At 41.3% G+C, this 18,920-nt stretch overlaps 2 protein-coding genes across 4 annotated transcripts in view; one reads left to right on the plus strand and one right to left on the minus strand.

The window, feature by feature from the left end:
• EFHB (EF-hand domain family member B) overlaps window positions 1-9,043 on the minus strand; it is a 44,520-nt gene extending 35,477 nt beyond the window's left edge. The window contains exons 1-2 of one of the 2 annotated variants that reach the window (XM_072947354.1): window positions 8,913-8,990; window positions 8,068-8,464 (exon numbers count right to left, since the gene is read on the minus strand). In XM_072947354.1, the coding sequence (XP_072803455.1) occupies window positions 8,068-8,364 (297 nt within the window). In that variant the 5' untranslated portion in view covers window positions 8,365-8,464; window positions 8,913-8,990. Of the gene's footprint in view, window positions 1-8,067 lie in introns of both variants that reach the window. The other variant, XM_072947296.1, reaches the window with a different exon arrangement.
• A 4,746-nt stretch (window positions 9,044-13,789) lies between these two features.
• The window catches only part of RAB5A (RAB5A, member RAS oncogene family), a 28,006-nt gene continuing 22,875 nt past the window's right edge, over window positions 13,790-18,920 (plus strand). Inside the window, exons 1-2 of one of the 2 annotated variants that reach the window (XM_072947993.1) lie at window positions 13,790-14,193; window positions 17,234-17,489. In XM_072947993.1, coding sequence (XP_072804094.1) covers window positions 17,327-17,489 — 163 coding nt within the window. In that variant the 5' untranslated portion in view covers window positions 13,790-14,193; window positions 17,234-17,326. Of the gene's footprint in view, window positions 14,194-14,536; window positions 14,646-17,233; window positions 17,490-18,920 lie in introns of those variants that run through there. The other variant, XM_006205296.4, reaches the window with a different exon arrangement.

Here is an 18,920-nt window from a genome sequence, read left to right on the forward strand (position 1 = left end):
ATTGTGTGTTTCCTTTGAGAAGCAGACACCATGATTAGCCATACAAGAGACTTAGGAAGGGAAACACCTGTGACAGATGAGGGCAGTGTAGGCAGGGGGAGATTTCAGACCATGACACCTTTGAAAGGAGAGCAGGAAGGCAGTATTAAGAAGGAAGGGCTTCAGAACACAGCATGGTTCTGAGAACACTTTGGCCAGGTCAATGTGTGGTCTCTGAAACTGTATTTCCCATTTAAGGAGTCTGTGTTGGGTAAACAGGTTCAGTTCTAGAGTCCCTGCTGAGCTCCATCACTGAGAGCGTGGCCGGCTAGTTACCACGGCCGTAGGTCCCTGAGGGCAGCAGGTAGAGGCTGTCAACTGGCTACACGCCCCGGAGCAGGTCCTCTTGAAGGGAGTCAGGATCCAGGCACCTGGGCAGCCAGCACCCACACACAGCATTTAGTCCTCATGTCTCTTCTGTCTCCTTTAGTCAGTTCCTAATGTTTTCTTGTCTTTTATGATCTTGACATTTTTTAGTATAGGCTAGTTATTTTGTTAAATGTGCCCCAGTTTGGGTGTGATTAGAGTTAAAGTTACACATTTTTGTCAGCGATATCACAGAAACGATGCTGTATTCTTCCATCAGGGAGGACGTGCTGTCAACTTGTCCTATGACTGGTAGGGTTAACTTTGATCACTCATTGAAGGTAAAGCCTGCTGGGATTCTCTGCTGTAAAATTTGTCATGAATCATTATTCTGTGTAAATATCAGTTCCTCACTAAACTTTTACCTGCTGTTTTAATATCCATTGATGATTTTTGCCTAAACCATTACTACTATGATAGTCACCAAATGATGACTTTCTAATTCCATCATTCCATCTACATTATTAATTGGCATTATACTGCAAAGAAACTTTCTTTTCTTGCTATTTATTCAATCGTTGATATATTATATCAGTATGGAGTCATGGATTTCTATCTTATTCAATGGTAATTTTTTAAAAATTGAAATATAGTTGATTTACAATATTATGTTAGTTTCAGGTATACAGCAAAGTGATTTGGATATATATATATATATATACACACACACATTTTTTTATTCTTTTCTGCTTATAGGTTATTACAAGATATTGAATGCAGTTCCCTGTGCTATACAGTAAGTCTTTGTTGTTTATCTATTTTACATATGATAGTGTGTATCTGTCAATCCCATACTCCTAATTTATCCCTCTCCCCTTCCCCTTATAGTCAAAGATGATTTTATTCAGTCCTCAAAGTATAACAGTTTGGGCCATTGGGGGCCCCTTCAAGCTTGTTTCTGCACCTCCTTTGCCATATCTGCATTATTCTTTGAGAATTTTCTTACTTTTTGGCTCTCTAAGGTGTTCCAAGTACATACTGTACTACACCAGCCCTAGAGTCAGCCATTCCTCCAAAGGGTCCTGATTCCTTTTAATAGAAAATAATATTTAGAAATCGAGATCTGGGTTCTAGTGTGCTCATTGCTACCAGATAAACATTGTTTCTTTTAGGTCCTCTTACAGGACAGAGCTAGGAAATGTGTGTGTATACTGCCCCCCCTTGTATCTGTATCAATTCTGTAATATTCTGTTCAGTTAAATGTGTCTAGTTTAGATACACAGATGTGGATTTTGACATGGTTTCCACCAGTACCTCCAATTACAATCCAACACAACAGGATTCCTTCTACCCTTCTCCTTTTTGTATTTGTAACTTGTTTCTCTACCAGTAAGAAACCTGGCTTCTATTGTCCTCAGTATATTTACTTATCTGCCTCTGGATGTTACCAGCTCCCAGCTTCACTGACCACCTCCCTCAGCCACCTCCTTCCTCAGTTCCCAACTACACCAGTGCCACCTCACTTGGCCACCTACTCAGCCCCCAGTATTACAGTTTTCAGTGACCAAGTACCTTTTTTTATTTGTCACAAGATTGGTTACCATGGTTCAAGTCAACTCAGGAAGGTTGATACCAGCCCATTTTCAGCTGCTGAAGACGCACTGACCCATAATCATCATGTCACCTTCCACTCTCCAAACTCAGTATGGGCTAGGACAGTGGTCCTATCTCTCCCACTGTGCCTTGGTCAAGATCACTCTGTTTTCCTGGTAGATATCCCTAACTCTGAATATCTCAGCAAAAAAGTTAGGCATGATAGCATCAATCTTTCTGCCCAGAAGGCCCTGAACCCGTTATGCAGTTGAAACCACCCACTTCTCAGAATTCTGCAGAGAATAGCTCTTTGCGAATTCAGACAAAATGAATTGTTGTGCCTTTTTTGTTTCAAAACAGGGTTTGTATGACTGTCTAGTTTTCACAAGATTTACAAATGGGTGACCCCTTCGCCTCTACCCATCCCCACATAGCCATCAGGTTCTCTGGGTGCACAACAGGAAAAAAATTAAGGCATCCCTTTGCATGACATTTACCATATTGTGAAATCATTTGTCTATTGGGCTCAAGTCTCTAGACTGTAAGTTTTTTGAAAGCAGATACTGTATCATTTTTCATCTTTGCAGCCCTAGCGCCTGACATACTATCTAGTCATTGTAGACAAAATAACTTTTTTAAAACTTTCTTTGAATCTTTCCTTCCTTCTTCCTCTTGGTACTTCAGGGCTCAATACCATTTACCAATGCACTTTGTAAAGTTCAGTTGTTTTGTCTTAATAACCCCAAGGTTTCTGTTACAGTCAGTGCATTAATGGTGATCAAGGGATGGCTTGATGGAAGACTTGTCAATTCTATTCATGTACTAGCATTACCCTAATACCAAACTCAAAGAAAACACAAAAAGGAAAACTACTGTCCAATATTACATGGGGTCATAGATGCAAAACTCCTAGTGAAAAACTGGAAGTCAAATCCAAGAATACATTATAATAATAATATGACAACCAAGTAGGGCTTAGCCCCAAAATATGAAGATAGTTCACTATTAGAAAATTAATCATGTTAATTCAGAAAAGATGTATTTCAACAAATATGGAGAAAGCTCTTCATGGTTCAAGCTCTATTCCTGATTTTTAAACATTCTTAGCAAACTAAGAATGGATATGGGTGTCCTTAACTTGATAGACCAAAAATCTTCAGCAAAAATAATACTTAACAATGAACCATTAGAATCATTCCCATTAAAGTTTGAAAAGAGACCTTTCAATATTATCTTATTTATCATAGGCAATGCAATGAGATAGGAAATTGAAATGAGAGCTATGTATACTAAAGAGGGAAAGACAGAAGTGTCAATATGATTGTCTACCTAGAAAATCCAAAAGAAATAATGGTAAGCAATTACCTCACACCAGTCAGAATGGCCATCATTCAAAAGTCCACAAATGACAAATGCTGGAGAGGCTGTGGAGAAAAGGGAACCTTCCTACACTGCTGGTAGGAATGCAGTTTGGTGCAGCCACTGTGGAAAACAGTATGGAGAGTCCTCAAAAGGCTAGGAATAGACTTAACATATGACCCAGGAATCCCGCTCCTGGGCATATATCCAGAAGGAACCCTACTTCAGAATGACACCTGCACCCCAATGTTCATAGCAGCACTATTTACAATAGCCAAGACATGGAAACAGCCTAGATGTCCATCAACAGATGACTGGATAAAGAAGATGTGGTACATTTATATGATGGAATACTGTTCAGCCATAAAAACTGACAACATAACGCCATTTGCAGCAACATGGATGTTCCTGGAGAATGTCATTCTAAGTGAAGTAAGCCAGAAAAAGAAAGAAAAATACCATATGAGATTGCTCATATGCGGAATCTAAAAAAAAAAAAAAAACCAAAAAACCTAAATACAAAACAGAAACAGACTCATAGACATAGAATACAAACTTGTGGTTGCCCGGGGGATGGGGGTGGGAAGGGACAGACTGGGATTTCAAAATGTAGGCTAGATAAACAAGATTGTACTGTGTAGCACAGGGAAGTATATACAGGATCTTGTGGTGGCTCACAGTGAAAGAGAATGTGACAGTGAATGTATGTATGTTCATGTATAACTGAAAAACTGTGCTCTACACTGGAATTTGACACAACATTGTAAAGTGACTATAACTCAATTAAAAAAAGTTTAAAAGAAAAAAAAAGATTGATCAGAGTTCAGCAAGATGACCAGCTATAAAAACTAAAAACAAAACAATTTTCAATCTTATTATAAATCAAATAAATGTGAATTAAAACAGTGTCTTGCAAATCATTAATTTTTCTCTTTCCTTCTTTTTTTTTTTTTTTTTTTTTGCAGGGGGGATGTAATTAGGTTTACTTACTTATTTGATTTTTCAGTGGAGGTACTGGGGATTGAACCCAGGACCTCAGGCATGCTAGGCATGTGCTCTACCACTTGAGCTATACCCTCCCCACAAATCATTAATTTTTAAACTTTAGTAGTACAATCTTTTAGGAAGGGATTTGGCAACAAGAATTAGAAAATAATCCATCCTTTGGCTTCTGCTGAAACTCTATGCTAAGGAAATATTCTAAGACATGTGCATAAAGAAGTTCATAGACTATTTTTACACAAAAATATGGGAAAAAATTAATATCCAACAAGAGGAAGTGAGTTAACTAAAGAAGTATATATTGGCTTAAAGAAATCTTATCCTTATTTAATCACTAAAAGATCTTTTAAGTTCTCTGTAATAACATCAAAAAAATATTAAATAATAGTAAGTGAAAAATCAAGACAATTCTTATGCTTGCTGTATAAGCTACATAAAAGTGAAATTGGAGGGAAGTGTCAGGAAGTGCAGTGCAGTTAAGAACTCAGCCTCTTGAATTGGAAATGGTGACTTCAAATCCTGGGGCTACCACTTCTTAGCTGTAAGACTTTGGCCAGATTATTTAATTTGCCTCAGTTTCCTCACCTGTAAAGAGCTCATGAGTAGTGATGTTGAAATAGCAAAGCCACCAATAACTGTTAACTAACGTGAATGCTGCAAAGTGCTAGTAGGCAAAGCGTTACGGTGATGAGATTAGGGGTGTTTTCATTCCTGTTTTCTAAATTTTCTATAATGGTATCTTCATTTTATAGTAAAAGTAGACAGTTTAATATTTAAAAAATTATTTTTAAAAGGGCCTCGTTTCTAGCCAAGGCTAATCTCTCCTCTGGCCTGTGATCCTATTTCCATACCCTCCTAGGTATCTGGAATCTAGTTATGGCCATTATCTCCTTTGCATTATCTCAAACTCCTCTACTGATTGGCTAAACAAATAAAAATACCTTTAAAAACTAAAAACAGACTTACCCTGTGATCCAGCAATCCCACATCTATCTGGAAGAAACTCTAATTCGAAAAGATACATGCACCCCAGTGTTCGTAGCAGCACTATTCACAACAGCCCAGACATGGAAGCCACCTAAATGTCCATCAACAGATGACTGGATAAAGATGATGTGGTATAGATATAATGGAATACTACTCAACCATAAAAAATAATGAAGCAATGCCATTTGCAGCAACAGGAATGGATCTGGAGATTGTTATACTAAGTGAAGTAAGCCAGAAAGAGAAAGACATATCATTTATATGTGGAATCTTTAAAAAATGACACAAATATTATTTACCAAACAGAAACAAACTCACAGACATAGAAAACAAACTTATGGTTACCAGGGGGAAAGAATAAATTGGGAGTTTGAGATTTGCAGATACTAAAACTACTATGTACAGAATAGAAAAACAACAAGGTCCTACTGTCTAGCACAGGGAACTGTATTCAATATCTTGTAATAACCTATAATGAAAAAGAATATGAAAGGGAAAATATATATATATATATGTATAACTGAAACACTATGCTGTACACCAAAAATTAACACATTATAAACCGATTATACTTCAATATAAAAAATTTAACTAAAAATTAAAAATATTCCTGAATAGAATCTTTACTCTGTTCTCTTCACTGCCACACTTCTTAAGGGAAAAAAAAAATTCACAGGAGTTTTCTTCAACTCTAATTTCACTCTTCAGTGTATTGGAATCTGAAATGTCCCTCCATCATGCCATTTTAACAATGTTTCTAATTCCCTTAAAGGCCAAAGTGAATGCATCTTTATTCTATGTATCTATCAGAGATATTTTAACACTGCTGGTCACTTTCTCCTTGAAACTCTCTTCCCTGTTGGATCACATTTAAAAGGAGGGTGTGAGGGGCAGGAGGAAGCAGAGGTTTTAGAATTGCCTGTATGGGGAAACTGGACACCTGTATCAGCTTCTGTGTGAGATCAAGTCTGAAGCCATAGACTGGAGAACCAATCGAGAAAGGGAAGCAGTCGTAGTCAAGTGAGAAGAGAGTGGCTGGGGAAATCCAATAAGGGAACCAGAAAGCAAAGTGGGTCAGATTTTTAAAAAAGAAAAAAGAAAACACCCGGAATCCCAAGGGGAAGAGAAGTCTGCAGATGCAGAAAAAATTCTGCAGAATCCCTGTGACCACTTCAGCTGAATTGTGTTCTCAAATCTCATTGTGTGGAATCCTTCATTCCCAGAATACTTAAATGTTGCTCAATACCACCGTCTCAGACTCACCTCTTTCTTCTCTGACTGTTCTTTCTCCCATTTAATCATCCAGCCTGCCTTCCTTTGATCAAACGTACATTTACTGAATGACCACTGTCTGCCATCTGCCAAGCATGGTAATAGGCCATGACACTACAGGATAAATAAGAGAAAATCCTTGTCCTCAAGAACTCACCTTGTTGACATTTCTTTCTCTGACCATCTCATATGTTTCTGAAGGTCCTTGCCTAGACCTTCTTCTCCCATCCCCACTCGTGGCTCCAGCTGTCTCCTATTACTGATGGTCTCCCTGGCTTTTTCATCTGATATCCTGTAGCTATCTCAAACTCAGGACAGCCAACACCAGATGCTCATTTGCCACCAAACAGGAAGAGATCTCATTATCAACCTAGAAACTCCTAAGTCACCCGTCAACTTCCCTCTTTCACCACATAGATGGACAACTGGATGACAAGTCTTCACAGCACCATCTCCTAAAAAGCTCCCAGAAATGCCCTCTTCTCTCTATTTTTTCTAACTCTACACTAATTTAAGGTCATCATTATGTTGGAGTAGCCTTCTAACTTTTCCCTGTTATCCAGGATCTCCTCCTTCGAGTCCACCATTTTTATCACTATCAGAATTACCTTTCCAAAAGGCGTATTTTACTTATTTCTTCCCTCATAAAAATCTACTATTGCTTCTGTTTTACCCCCACGTTCTGAACCTTTTGATTTCTTCTTCTTCATGTATTATCATCATGTTGGCTAAACAGAAGTACTTACACGTCTCAAACACAAGAAGCTTTGGGTATGCTCTTTGCCATTCTTTGCCCAAGATGCTCCAACCCTTTTTCCCATCTGACAAATACTGATACTTTTCTAAATTAGATCAAACATTATTTGCTCTGTAAAGGCTTTCCCATCGCCTCCAAACAGAACTGTCCAAACGTCATTGAGCTCCATGACTAAAGTGTACTTCTATTAAGGAAGAATCACACTTGTTGCTATTCATTTAGATGTCTGTATAATATTTGTTTTGTTATTGTTTCCAACACTGGCATGAGAGCCTAAACCCATAGGATAGGGATCATGGGCTTTTCATTTTATAGTGCCCTGTACCCAGCATAATGGCCTCCACAAGTCTTTGCTGGAAAGAATAAGTAACTCACAGAACAGTGAATGAAAAAAAAAGTTTCTGAAAAATGTACATGAACATTAAGGATAAAACATGTATTTCAGTAAGAGGGTTGAAAAAATGCAGACTGAGGAATGAAATGTAGATCAAAGGAGAAAGGAGAGAGAAATCAAGAGGAACCACTTATGTGCACAGAAAACAAAGCTGTCATCTAGGAAGGGAGGCAGAGTGTCAGAGGCGATCGGACAGAGGAACAGCTGGAAAGAGTCCAATGGGACAAGGAATATCAGAATCTCAACAAATTCTTTGCGATGTGACGCCACACATCCAAACCAGTCTCTCTAGTTTATCATCTCGATAAAGACATGGCTATACATTGTTCACAGGGAAAGTACTGGGGAAAAAACTTACACTTGGCCAACAAGGCATCCGATCAAAAAACTTGCCAGAGTATATGGGTCTGATGCGATCTGGAGGTTCGACTCCTGGTTCAATATTCACAGCCTCTTTTTGTTCTTCAGGTTGCTGGGCACACTGGCACTCAGGAGGTTCTATCACCAAGCCCATTTGGGGCTCTGTAGTCTTAGCGTCATCTGGCTCCTCTGGTCGGGGAAGCCCCGTGTCCACCTCCACAGGAGGCTCCATCTCTGCGCTGGGCTTCGTCACCACACAGGTGGACTCTCTTTCCAGTTCCTGTCTGGGTTCCATAGCCGGAGCAGGCTGCTTCCCCACGGGAGCCTCTGACCCTTCCGGGTCACCAGCCACAGGACGTCTCTTGCTTCCTAGAGTCTGTGGACTTTCACACACCCTGCCCAGTGAAGGCTGTGTTACCCTTCCAGGAGAACACCCTACCAGCAAACACTCACCTTCTAAACCCACTCTTCCTGGCAACATTCTCAGAGAAGGTTTTGTTTCCTGTGAGCCTAAGACCCTGCTGACTCCTAAATTACTCCTCTCCATGAAGGTCCCAGAAATATTCTGTCTTTTTAATCCTATTTCAAGCTTCTTGCTTGATGGAGATTTTGTTTTCAGTGATGCCATCCTGTCCTCATATTTATTACTACATGGGGAGCCTTCTCTTCCTAATCCCACTCTGAGCCCCAACTCTGTGGGAGAGTTTGTTCCCACGAAGACCCTCCTCTCTCCTAAGACATCCTTTCCTTCCTGGGCGAGCCCCACCTCCATGCTCAGGGGAGAATTCCTCTCAGACACCCTCATTCCTCCAGGGGCACCCCTCTCTAAGGGGTAAGCTGTACCTGGCTCGGGGGAAGATCCCAATCCCTTGGAAGGCCCCAACCCTTTGGAGGACCCTACTCGCACGAAAGAGCACATCTCCACTCGGACTTCCTGCTCTCTGCTTCCTGCCTATCACTTAACAGCTGGCGGAGTTCACTGGGAAAAGGCAGATGGTCTGTTTACCCGGTTACCTGGGAAGCGGGGGCGTGGCTTGGAGCGCAATTCTTTCTCGGGCAGGGCCCCGCCCATCTCTCTTCCTCTCTGTCAGGATCCTCTCCCTCATTACCTCCTCCTCCTCTCTTACTCCCTCTCTCTTTTTTCCCCTTCTTTACTAGATCTAGAGGGCAGGAAAACTTGAAGGATGAGGTCTTAGGTACTAGAGCAAATGATCACCAGCTTCTCTTTGCTTTCCCAAGCAGTGCAGTTTCCTTAGGATGGGTTCAGCCAGGGGCTTCCTCCTGGCCGTGGGCCTAGTAATCTCACTGGTGATCAGGGAATAAACAACCGCTTTCTGGTGGTGACCACCAGTTTTAGGTCCTTCCTTGTGAAAGTACATGCACACTGCTTGTGGTTCTTTCAGAGCTTAAGAACTTCAAAAATTCCGTTAAGTTTTATTTGGCCCCTATGGTAAGAAACATCTCAGTCTTTGAGAACATCTACACTTCAATAATTGGGCTTTAAATAGCATTTCAAGTATATATATTAAAGTTTAAGATGCATTATGCAATAATGCATTATTGAATCTTTAAAATAATGTGGCAAATTCAAACTTTTTAAGTATGAGATTTTCTTTAAATTCTCTTTAAACCCTTTCAGGTTTTAATGAATGTGTATTTGGTGAATATTATGTTCTACACATATAGGGGATATAGAGCACCTTGCCTAGAATTTGAATGAAATTTGTAAGATTCCACTTTTTTAACTGCCCTATGATAAACTTGTAAAATCCAAAAAATTTTTAAGTGATTAGGGGAACCTATTTCACATTTGTAAAAACTATGTACTGTAATTTTCTAGATAGTTAATATAAATATTCTTTTCCCCCAACCACTTTAAATGACTTGATAATATGTAAATCAAGGTATGTCTGTATAAGGGTTCATTCAGTTCTTTTGTTTACAATTATCTGTCGAGTCTCCACTTTGTGTCAGTCCTGGGAATTCAATGGAATATAAACCAAGCCCTGTCTCATAGACTATATTCTAGTGGGGATAGATAACCATCAAGTGCACCAATAAATAAGATCATTTCACCTGGTAACTGATGAGTGTTGTGAAGTAAACAGAACACGTTGGTATGGAGGGAAGCGACTTTAGAATTGGTGGGCTTAGAAATCCCTTCGGTAGGAGACATTTGTGCTGAGGCTTGCATGATGCCCTGCAAAGACACCAGCTTTTTGAACTTAACTAGCTCAGGTTTTCATTGCCTTTTCCTCACTGCCTTGCCACCATGCCTACAACTCCTTACATTAGAATGACCTTTTGGTTTGTCTCCCAGTTAACAGTCCCAGTTAGAAGTAAATGTTACCATTCATTACCATCTCTGCCAAGAGTCATTCTTCAACCACACAAGGGAAGAGAAATTTCCTGGAGGAGAAGGTAGAAGATATGGGGGAGCTGGAGGTGATGAGAGATGCAAGGTGCTGGGAATTAGTGACTCAGTGTTTAGGTTTGACAGCAAAGGCAGCACTAAGGGCAGTGTGCAAGTCTGTATGACTTTATTTAGGCTCCATCTATTTTGTAGCTTCCTTAACAAATTTTATCAACTAGTAGGATCACACATTTGATACTAAAATGTATCCAACTATCGGTCCTCTTCAGTTATCTGGGGTTAGGGAAAAAACACAGGCATACTGTGAGTGGCAGTACAGGAACAAAGCTTTACTGTGGTGTTTCAACCTCCCCAAAATTACCACTGGATCTTAGAACTACTAGCCACTGGCACAGCACTCCCCTAAGCAAACATTATGACTATGCTATAAATACCATGGAAGGCACTCCTGAAGGAGGTGCATTAAAAGACAAAACTGGTAGAAGTAAATGAATGAGGAAGCAATGTCCCAGAACAACAATGAAGTTCCTGAGAATTTACAAATTTCAGCATCCTTGTGTTATTTGTGAGGTCTTCTTAAATGTTCACCATTCTAAATGTAATTAAGCTCACAAATATTTTTGGGGTCCCTATCATATCAAAGTTCCTCTGGGAGGAATTGAAATGATGAATACATTATGATCCTGGCCCTTAAGAACTTTAAAAATCTGAATGTGAATAAAACTCTGAGGAGAAAAGGCTAGGCATTCTCTTACTGCAAAATAAAGCAAATAGATATTAGAACTCTTATGAGTAAAGTACATGAAACTACAGGAAAAAAGATAACTAAATCCAGTAGAAGTATCTTCAGATGCCATCCGGAGGAGCTGGCATCCTGAACAAGGTGAGTCCTGCAGCGATGGGCGGTAATGGTGTCGCCGGGGGACAGAGCAAAGTGCCAAGATGAGAACACACAGGCAGCTCTCTGGGAACACAGAGTAGACTGGCGTATGATGAGGGCATGAAGCAAGAGCTTGAGGAGAAGGTGGCTATAGAAACAGAATGAAAAAAACATGGATTGGGACTAGAGTTAAAGAAATTTGTACTCTAGCAATTGAACATTTTTGAGTAGGCGAGTGATGGGCTGAAGTGTAAAGAATGGATTGAAAAGGCATGAGTGTGTGTTAATTCCAGTTTCTATGAATACTGCCTTGGCCCAGGCACTGGGATTAGAGCTCAGATCTGGGGAGTAGAGGATTTGGGATGACAGAATGGACAAGAGTTGAAGATGATTCTGCTCTTTCAAGTCCAGGTGACTGGGAGGCTGTTAATACCAGTCACCAAGCAGAAGCAGGTTTGAGATGGAACAGGTTTGGTTTCCAACATACTGTTGACATGCCAAAACTGATGTAACACATCCTGTTTCCCGATTCTTCCTGGGATTGTCAGAGATACACTACCATGACTAACATACCATATTGGAACAAGCCACTTGGGATAAAGTGCCACAGATCCCATTTGCACATGACGCATAATGCTCTTCCGCTTAGTAACTGGGGAGTTGATCAGAAAGACTGGCTGTTCAAGGGTCCAAGGCATCTTCATTGCAAAATGTTGACTGAGCACCACAGGATACCTTACCCCAAGCACACATCTAGACAATCAATACTGATGTCCTCACAACAGGGCTATAAATAGTAAACAGCAAACTGAAAAAGCAGCTCTCATCCTGAGGGAAAATCGATTTAACATTCTACCAAATTCCGGGGGGTGGAGGGTGGGAAGGGATAGACTGGGATTTTAAAATTGTAGAATAGATAAACAAGATTACACTGTATAGCACAGGGAAATATACACAAAATGTTATGATAACTCACAGAGAAAAAAATGTGACAATGAGTGTGTATATGTCCATGAATGACTGAAAAATTGTGCTGAACACTGAAATTTGACACAACATTGTAAAATGATTATAAATCAATAAAAAATGTTAAAAAAAAAAGATGGGGGAAAATCATATAGCAGGCCCACTGTGCTTCCATTTTTATACCTTCTATTTCCGTTTAGGAGCCAAGTTGTATTTGCTTTTTCAAGGTATACCTACAATTCTAAGCATACCATTTGTTGAACAGGAAAAGGTTATTTCAGCATGAGAAATGTTAACTTCCTTGCATGACTGGGACATTGTGCTGTACACCAGAAATTGACACATTGTAATTGTACTTCAATAAAAAGTAAATTAAAAAAAAAAAACGAAAAACATTCTACCAAACTCCGAAAGGAATTTTGTTCTGTTTTATTTCAGATGCCAGCAAAAGGCTGTCTATTGTGCGAGATTTAACCAAAACAGCCTGTCTTAAGTAGGTCTGCAGTGGACGGTAATGCATATCTTGAGTTCTTTTTACTTGGAATAGTGCCTAAGAACGCGGGTCCTGGAGCCAGCCTGCAGGTTAGGACACAGTTTCGTCACCAACACCGCGGTCATGCTGAACAAGTTACACAATCTCTGTGCCTCAAATTGTTTACCTGTAAAACAGGCACGCCACATTCATTAATTCCACAAACATGACCCAAGACACCTGGCTGCCAGGCACTGTGCCTGACAGACAGCGTGGACCATTTTGGGGAGGTAATACTCAACGTAGTAGGGCAGACGATAAAGCCAGTTTCGAGCGAATGCCTCATATTGTACGAATTAAATGGGATAATTCCTGTAAAGCGCTTAGTACAGTAACTGGCGATAGAAAACTCTGTATAAAAGTTACCTATTATTTTAGAATGTGCCTCTCCCCACCCAAAACAGGTAAGCTGTTTTCTGTTTTCTCCAGAAAAGGAAGTTACTGTTGAGGATTTCCCCGCCTAAATACAACTCTGTGGGGGTGGGGGTGATCTCATCCTCCTCCCTGCAGTATATACCACTTACCAGCCTTTACCTACCCACCTACCCCCAGGGACGTGTTGGGAGGCTCTCTTGTGCTAGAAAAGTCGCCCCAAGAAAGGCCCTTAGCCGAGTTGGCAGAGTCGGAGTGTTGCGGAGTAAGGAAAGGGGGACTGTGAGCGCACAGCCATAGAGGGAACTTCACCGCCCACACTGGCTGGGAGCAACAAACCCAGGTCTCCCCGGCAGGTCAGTCAAGGAGTCCCCTGCACCCGCCCTGCGCCGCCGGGAGTCCGGGACCGCCGCCCAGATAACAATGGCGCCGGCGAGGGCGGGGCCGCCCTCGCCCCGGGGGGGTGGGGGAGAGGGGCAGGCGGTGGGCCCCGTGGCTCGCGGAGGCCACGTGACGTGCGAGGAGGGCTCTGAGAGGGGGCGGGGGAGCGGATGGAGCGGGCGGACTGGTGACGACCGGAAGTGACGAAGGGCCGTAGTTTACGACGTGCAGCGACGTGGCGGCGAGGCCGGCGCCGGGCGGCGGAAGTGGCTCCCGCGCTGGGACTGGAGTGTTTGTGTTTTGGTTTGCAAAGGAGCCGGCGGCCCGCCTGAGGGGAGGAGGGAGGAGGAGGCAGAATTAGTGGGAACTCGAGCGCCGGCGGCGGCGGAGGAGGAGAAAGGAAAGAGGAAGGCGGAGCGGAGAGAGGCGGGGACCGAGCCCGACAGGGGCGGCACCGCGGCACCAGCTCCGCACCGTCCAGTCTGAGGGGAGCGGCGCAAGGAGGAGACGCGCCGCCGCCGCCGCCGCCTCCTCGGCCTCCTCGGCCTCCTCTTGGGCTACGCCTGGGATCTGCCGCCAGGAAGCTTCGGGGCCGCGGCTCCGCGCGCTGCGGGCTCAGGTAACCGAGCCGGCCCCCCTCCGCCCGCCCGGAGCGGGTCAGGACCCGGGTGGTCTGCGGGCCGCTGCTGGCAGGGAGTCCCCCGCCCTCCCCTTTTCTTGCCGGGGCGCTGGAAGCTGCCGAACCCGGCGTCCCGTCCTGCAGGCCCCGGTGACTCATCCTTCAAGGGGCTCCGGAGGCCAGGATTTGGGGACCGGCCGAGGGAGCGACGGGTGTCACCCTCTTCCCTTCTCAAGATGGCGCCGCGAAGGAGGCCCGGAGGCCGCGGTTCCGCCTGCCCGGTCCTGGCGGTGCGGGGTGGGGGAGGTCCCCAGCTAGAGCCCGACCGGAATCCGGGGAGGCGGATGGGAGAGATGGTCCAGGAGCCCGGCGGGGCCTGCCCTTTCGGGAGATCCGGAGTTTGGTGTCAGTGACCCAGGTGCTCTCCGAGGAGGAACCGGGGCCTCCAGCAGGTGTGAATTTGGGGGAGCTCCGCCTACCTTCGACTTCCCGAGCTGGTAATGAAGGGAGGCGGCGGCTCGGGAAGACAGACTGTCTAGGGATTCTTGTCGTATCATTTCTGGAAGGTGGTGAACCGCAGGTTTAAAGAACTCGAGACAACTAGGCCGCTGAACACCATCAGAGGGTAGAGCCCTCTGAACGTGCTCTGCTGTCCGCCTCCCTGCATGCTGGTGAACGTCATAATTCACATACTTGGGTTTTGTCTTTTGCCAAAGTGGAGCCAAAGTGTTGAATTAGTTGTCTTTTACATAATTAGCAGGAAAAAACACCATGGACACCAGTGAGATATTTCAGGACAGCTCAGAAACTTTAGTCTTAATGTAAAATGGGAATAATAATAAGATCTTAAGAGGGTTGCTGTAAGCGTAATTGGTAGTATAGCGCTTGGCCCAAAATAAAGTGCCCAGTAAATGTTAGCTGCTGCCATTAATACAGTTTTGACCAAAGAGCACCTAGAAGACTATATAGAATACTAGTTGTTTTCAAAAGATTTAAAATATATTTTATGCGAACTCTGGTTTTGCAAAACAAGTTTAAGTAGTGAATACAAATGAATGCAAAAAGTACAAAATGTGATTTTTAACCTTAATGTTATGCTAGCTGTACATTTATAATTAGTTTTAGTTATTTTTTTCTTTAAGATCCTTAGCGGGGAACCGTAACCCAGAGCTTTAAACCTTAAAAGTCAAAGCTAAATCATACTTTTTTTTAATGGGCATTTGATGTTTTCCCTGAAATTGTGGAAACACCATGGAAATTCGGAGCATGTTGTCCTTGATGCATAATTCAATTTGCTGTTTTGTAGGTAATCAGACTCAGACCGTTGGGAAGTGTTTCAGTTGTTACTGTGTGTAATATCTGAAGGTGTGTTGGTGCATTTTCAGTCTACATGACGTTCTGTTGATATTTGGTCATTTCATTAAAGGAGCACTTTACCAGTTTTCAATCCCTACTATGTGTTGGCCACTGTGCTAGAGACTTTTCGCATATATATTCTCTTATTCTCACAGCAGCTGTGTAAATTAGGTATTCCGGAAATAGAGGCTTTGAAATGAAAGAACTTGCCCCTGCAGAAATTGGTATAGCCAATCAGGACTAGATCCCCAAATCTAGTATGTTTTTAGGGCAGTGAGAAGGTAGATGTGGGGTTGGAGCGGTTTTTTTTTTCTTACAAAAAGTATTGTAAATGTACAGAAGTAGGGAGAATAGTATAATGAACCCATCACCTACCTTCAGTTATCTTATGGCAAGTCTTGTTTTATCTACACCCCCATTGTTTGGAAGCAACTCAGACCTATTTCATTTGTAAGTGTTTCAGTATGTATTACTTAAAGATAAGGACTCTTCAAAGCTGTGTTTAGGTGAGGCAGAGGTGATTTTATTGTCTCGAGAATGTTAAGTCTTGTCGATACGTTTGTTAATGAGTTCATTGTCAAGAGGGATTCTTGTATAAACTCATTTCATGGGTAAGGCAAGTTTCTTATAAAGTACCTAAGTGAAATAAAACAGTGATTCGAGAAGGGGAATCATCAGATTTAATGTTACTAGCACATGATCAGATTTTGATTAAAGATGAAAGAAAACTGTTAACGATTGATTTGTGAGGAGATTGGAAGAGTTCTTTAAAAGTTCATAAATTCCTTTGAGATTGAATATTAGCATCATTAGATAATAAGAGAAGACACAGAAGTTACCCTTCTCTGACCAGTCTTTTCTAAATGTGTTAAATAGAAAATAATGACACATTTAATTGTTAGCTCAGAAACTACAGAAAAGTATAAGTAAATAAGACACTAATTAGCTCACTACATAGAGGACCACTGTTAACACTTCCATGTATGATGTACTGGAACACAGGAGAAAGCAGTTTTAAGTCTTTTAGCCACTAGACGCACAACCTGAGAGACTTAAAATATTTGTTGCTCCAAAGTTACCATAAATTAAAAAATATGTACCATTTAACAGGAGACTTTAAATAATAATGACCAACATTAATTGAGATCTTACTATGTTCTAAGAGCTTTCCATTTATAAACTTAAATTTACTCAAAACTGTTTTAACCTAAGTAGTCTGTTTCCAGAACCTTAAGTCTTGAGTCACCTCTCAGGTTGCCTGGGTTTGAAACAGCTCTGTTGAAGCTCAGTCAGAGTAAACTATGTGACCTCAATCAAGTTACTTAACCTCTCTGTGCCTGTTTCCTCATTTTCAAGGATTGTAATAGTCAGCATTATAGGATTGAGTGGCTGTGTGAAGTACTTAAAACCCCTGGCACAAAGTTGAGTCTTTAATAAATGTTAGCTTTAAAAATTTTAGGAAGCCTTGAAAATTACAGCATGATTTTAGGCTCAGTTCTCACTGAGTTTATATTACTTTCTTAATGAAGGTAGTGATTTAAACTGAATGGCATTCAGTGTCCAGTAGACGTTACAATTGTTATACAATAAATGTTAGAGGCAAAATTTATTAAAGTGATTAGTATTAGGGGATTTGCTTTGTTTTTCGGATTTGTATACTTAATTCAAATTTGTTTCTTTACAGGTTTCTTTGCCTTTAGAAAGAAAAAAATTGACACCTTGCATCCTGGAAGTTCATTTAAGAGACTGAAATTAGGGACTTCTTTCAAATTTGGACATGGCTAATCGAGGAGCAACAAGACCCAACGGGCCAAATACTGGAAATAAAATTTGCCAGTTCAAACTAGTACTTCTGGGAGAGTCTGCTGTTGGCAAATCAAGCCTAGTGCTTCGTTTTGTGAAGGGCCAATTTCATGAATTTCAAGAGAGTACCATCGGGGGTGAGAGTTTCTTTTATCCTTTCTTTGTTTAATTGAATCAGACATAGACAAGTAAGATTTTGCAGTTCCGATTGTATGATGAAGAATGCCGAAACAGGTCATAGAGTGGAGACAAGAGCTGTTCAGCAGACCTCAAACTTTATAGCTTGATTTTTGTTAAGATAACATTCTTTAATATTTTGATTTCCTGGTTATCCCCAGGATTGTTGTATGGAAGCTAAAATACAGGTGCAAATTGAATAGAATCAGTGTCCCAAGAATAAGATTTGATCTGGTATCTTTCTTGATAATGATTAGAAATTTCTTCAAATTAAAGAAGCTGAATTATATTGGCTGTATGTTTGTGCTGAGTTATATTGGCTTTAGAATGAATAGGTAAAATAATAAAAGTAAATAGTAAAAGAGTTAACCTTAAAATTCTAATTCTAAATAATGACTGTTTATAAATTACACCGATTTGTAAAATTAATTAAATTTTATTAAACCTGTTTAAAAATGCTCCTAGGGTGAGGGAAGAGAAAAAGTGAGTGATTAGCAGAGAGGAACATGAAAGGGGAATGGGCCCTGGAGAAAAAGATGAAAGAAGAGGGGAAAGAAGAGGAGTTAAGCACTGCATGCAGTGGTTGTCGGAGGACTGAGGTGAGGGCAAGATGAGGTGCCAGACAGAGAGGAGACAGCTAACAGTGCAGTGTTGTGAATAGAAGGCAAGAGATCAGCTAACTGAATTTAGCTAGAGAAATCCACAGCTGTGTACAGCAGCAGGGTTAAACAGCCTTTTTTGGGCCTGTTTCATCTGTCAAATGAAGCTTTTGAATTAGATAATGTCAGAGGAACCACACAGCTTTTAGATTCACAGTATTTTGCAAGGGGTGTATAATTAAGCAGTACTGTATTTTTCCAGGTACTCTTGAATGTATTTTTAACCTCGTATGTTTTAAAGTCAAACTCTTGAAAGGCATAAGACAGATAGCCGTTAGCATGTGTCAACTTCTTGGAGTCCACCTTTCAGAAGCATAACTTTATGCTGTGCATTGATTGTATGTTCTCCAGTACACTTGAGAAGTTTATTTGTTGTTTCAGATCTTTCTGATAAGATAAATTACAGAACTCTACTGTCTCCTGGCTTTTCCCTACATAGAGGAGATAAGCTGGATAAGTGGTATTTCCACTTTAATAGGCTCAGCAATATAACACTGATTGTCAGCCCTCTGCGTTTATGTATCTTGTGCAGTGTAGTCCCATTTTAGTTTAGTATTTTCTGTTTTTTTATAATGGATGAGCATCAGAAATATAGCCCATATAGTGTGCTTTTATTTTGATTCAGAAATCTTGGTATTTTTTAAAACTTTAATGCACATTATTTGTAGTTTCTTTGTTAATGCATTTGTGTGTGTGTGTATATGTATATCTGACTTAGTAATGAAATGTTAC

The sequence above is a fragment of the Vicugna pacos genome, chromosome 1 (assembly GCF_048564905.1).
Source record: "Vicugna pacos chromosome 1, VicPac4, whole genome shotgun sequence".
NCBI lineage: Eukaryota > Metazoa > Chordata > Mammalia > Artiodactyla > Camelidae > Vicugna > Vicugna pacos.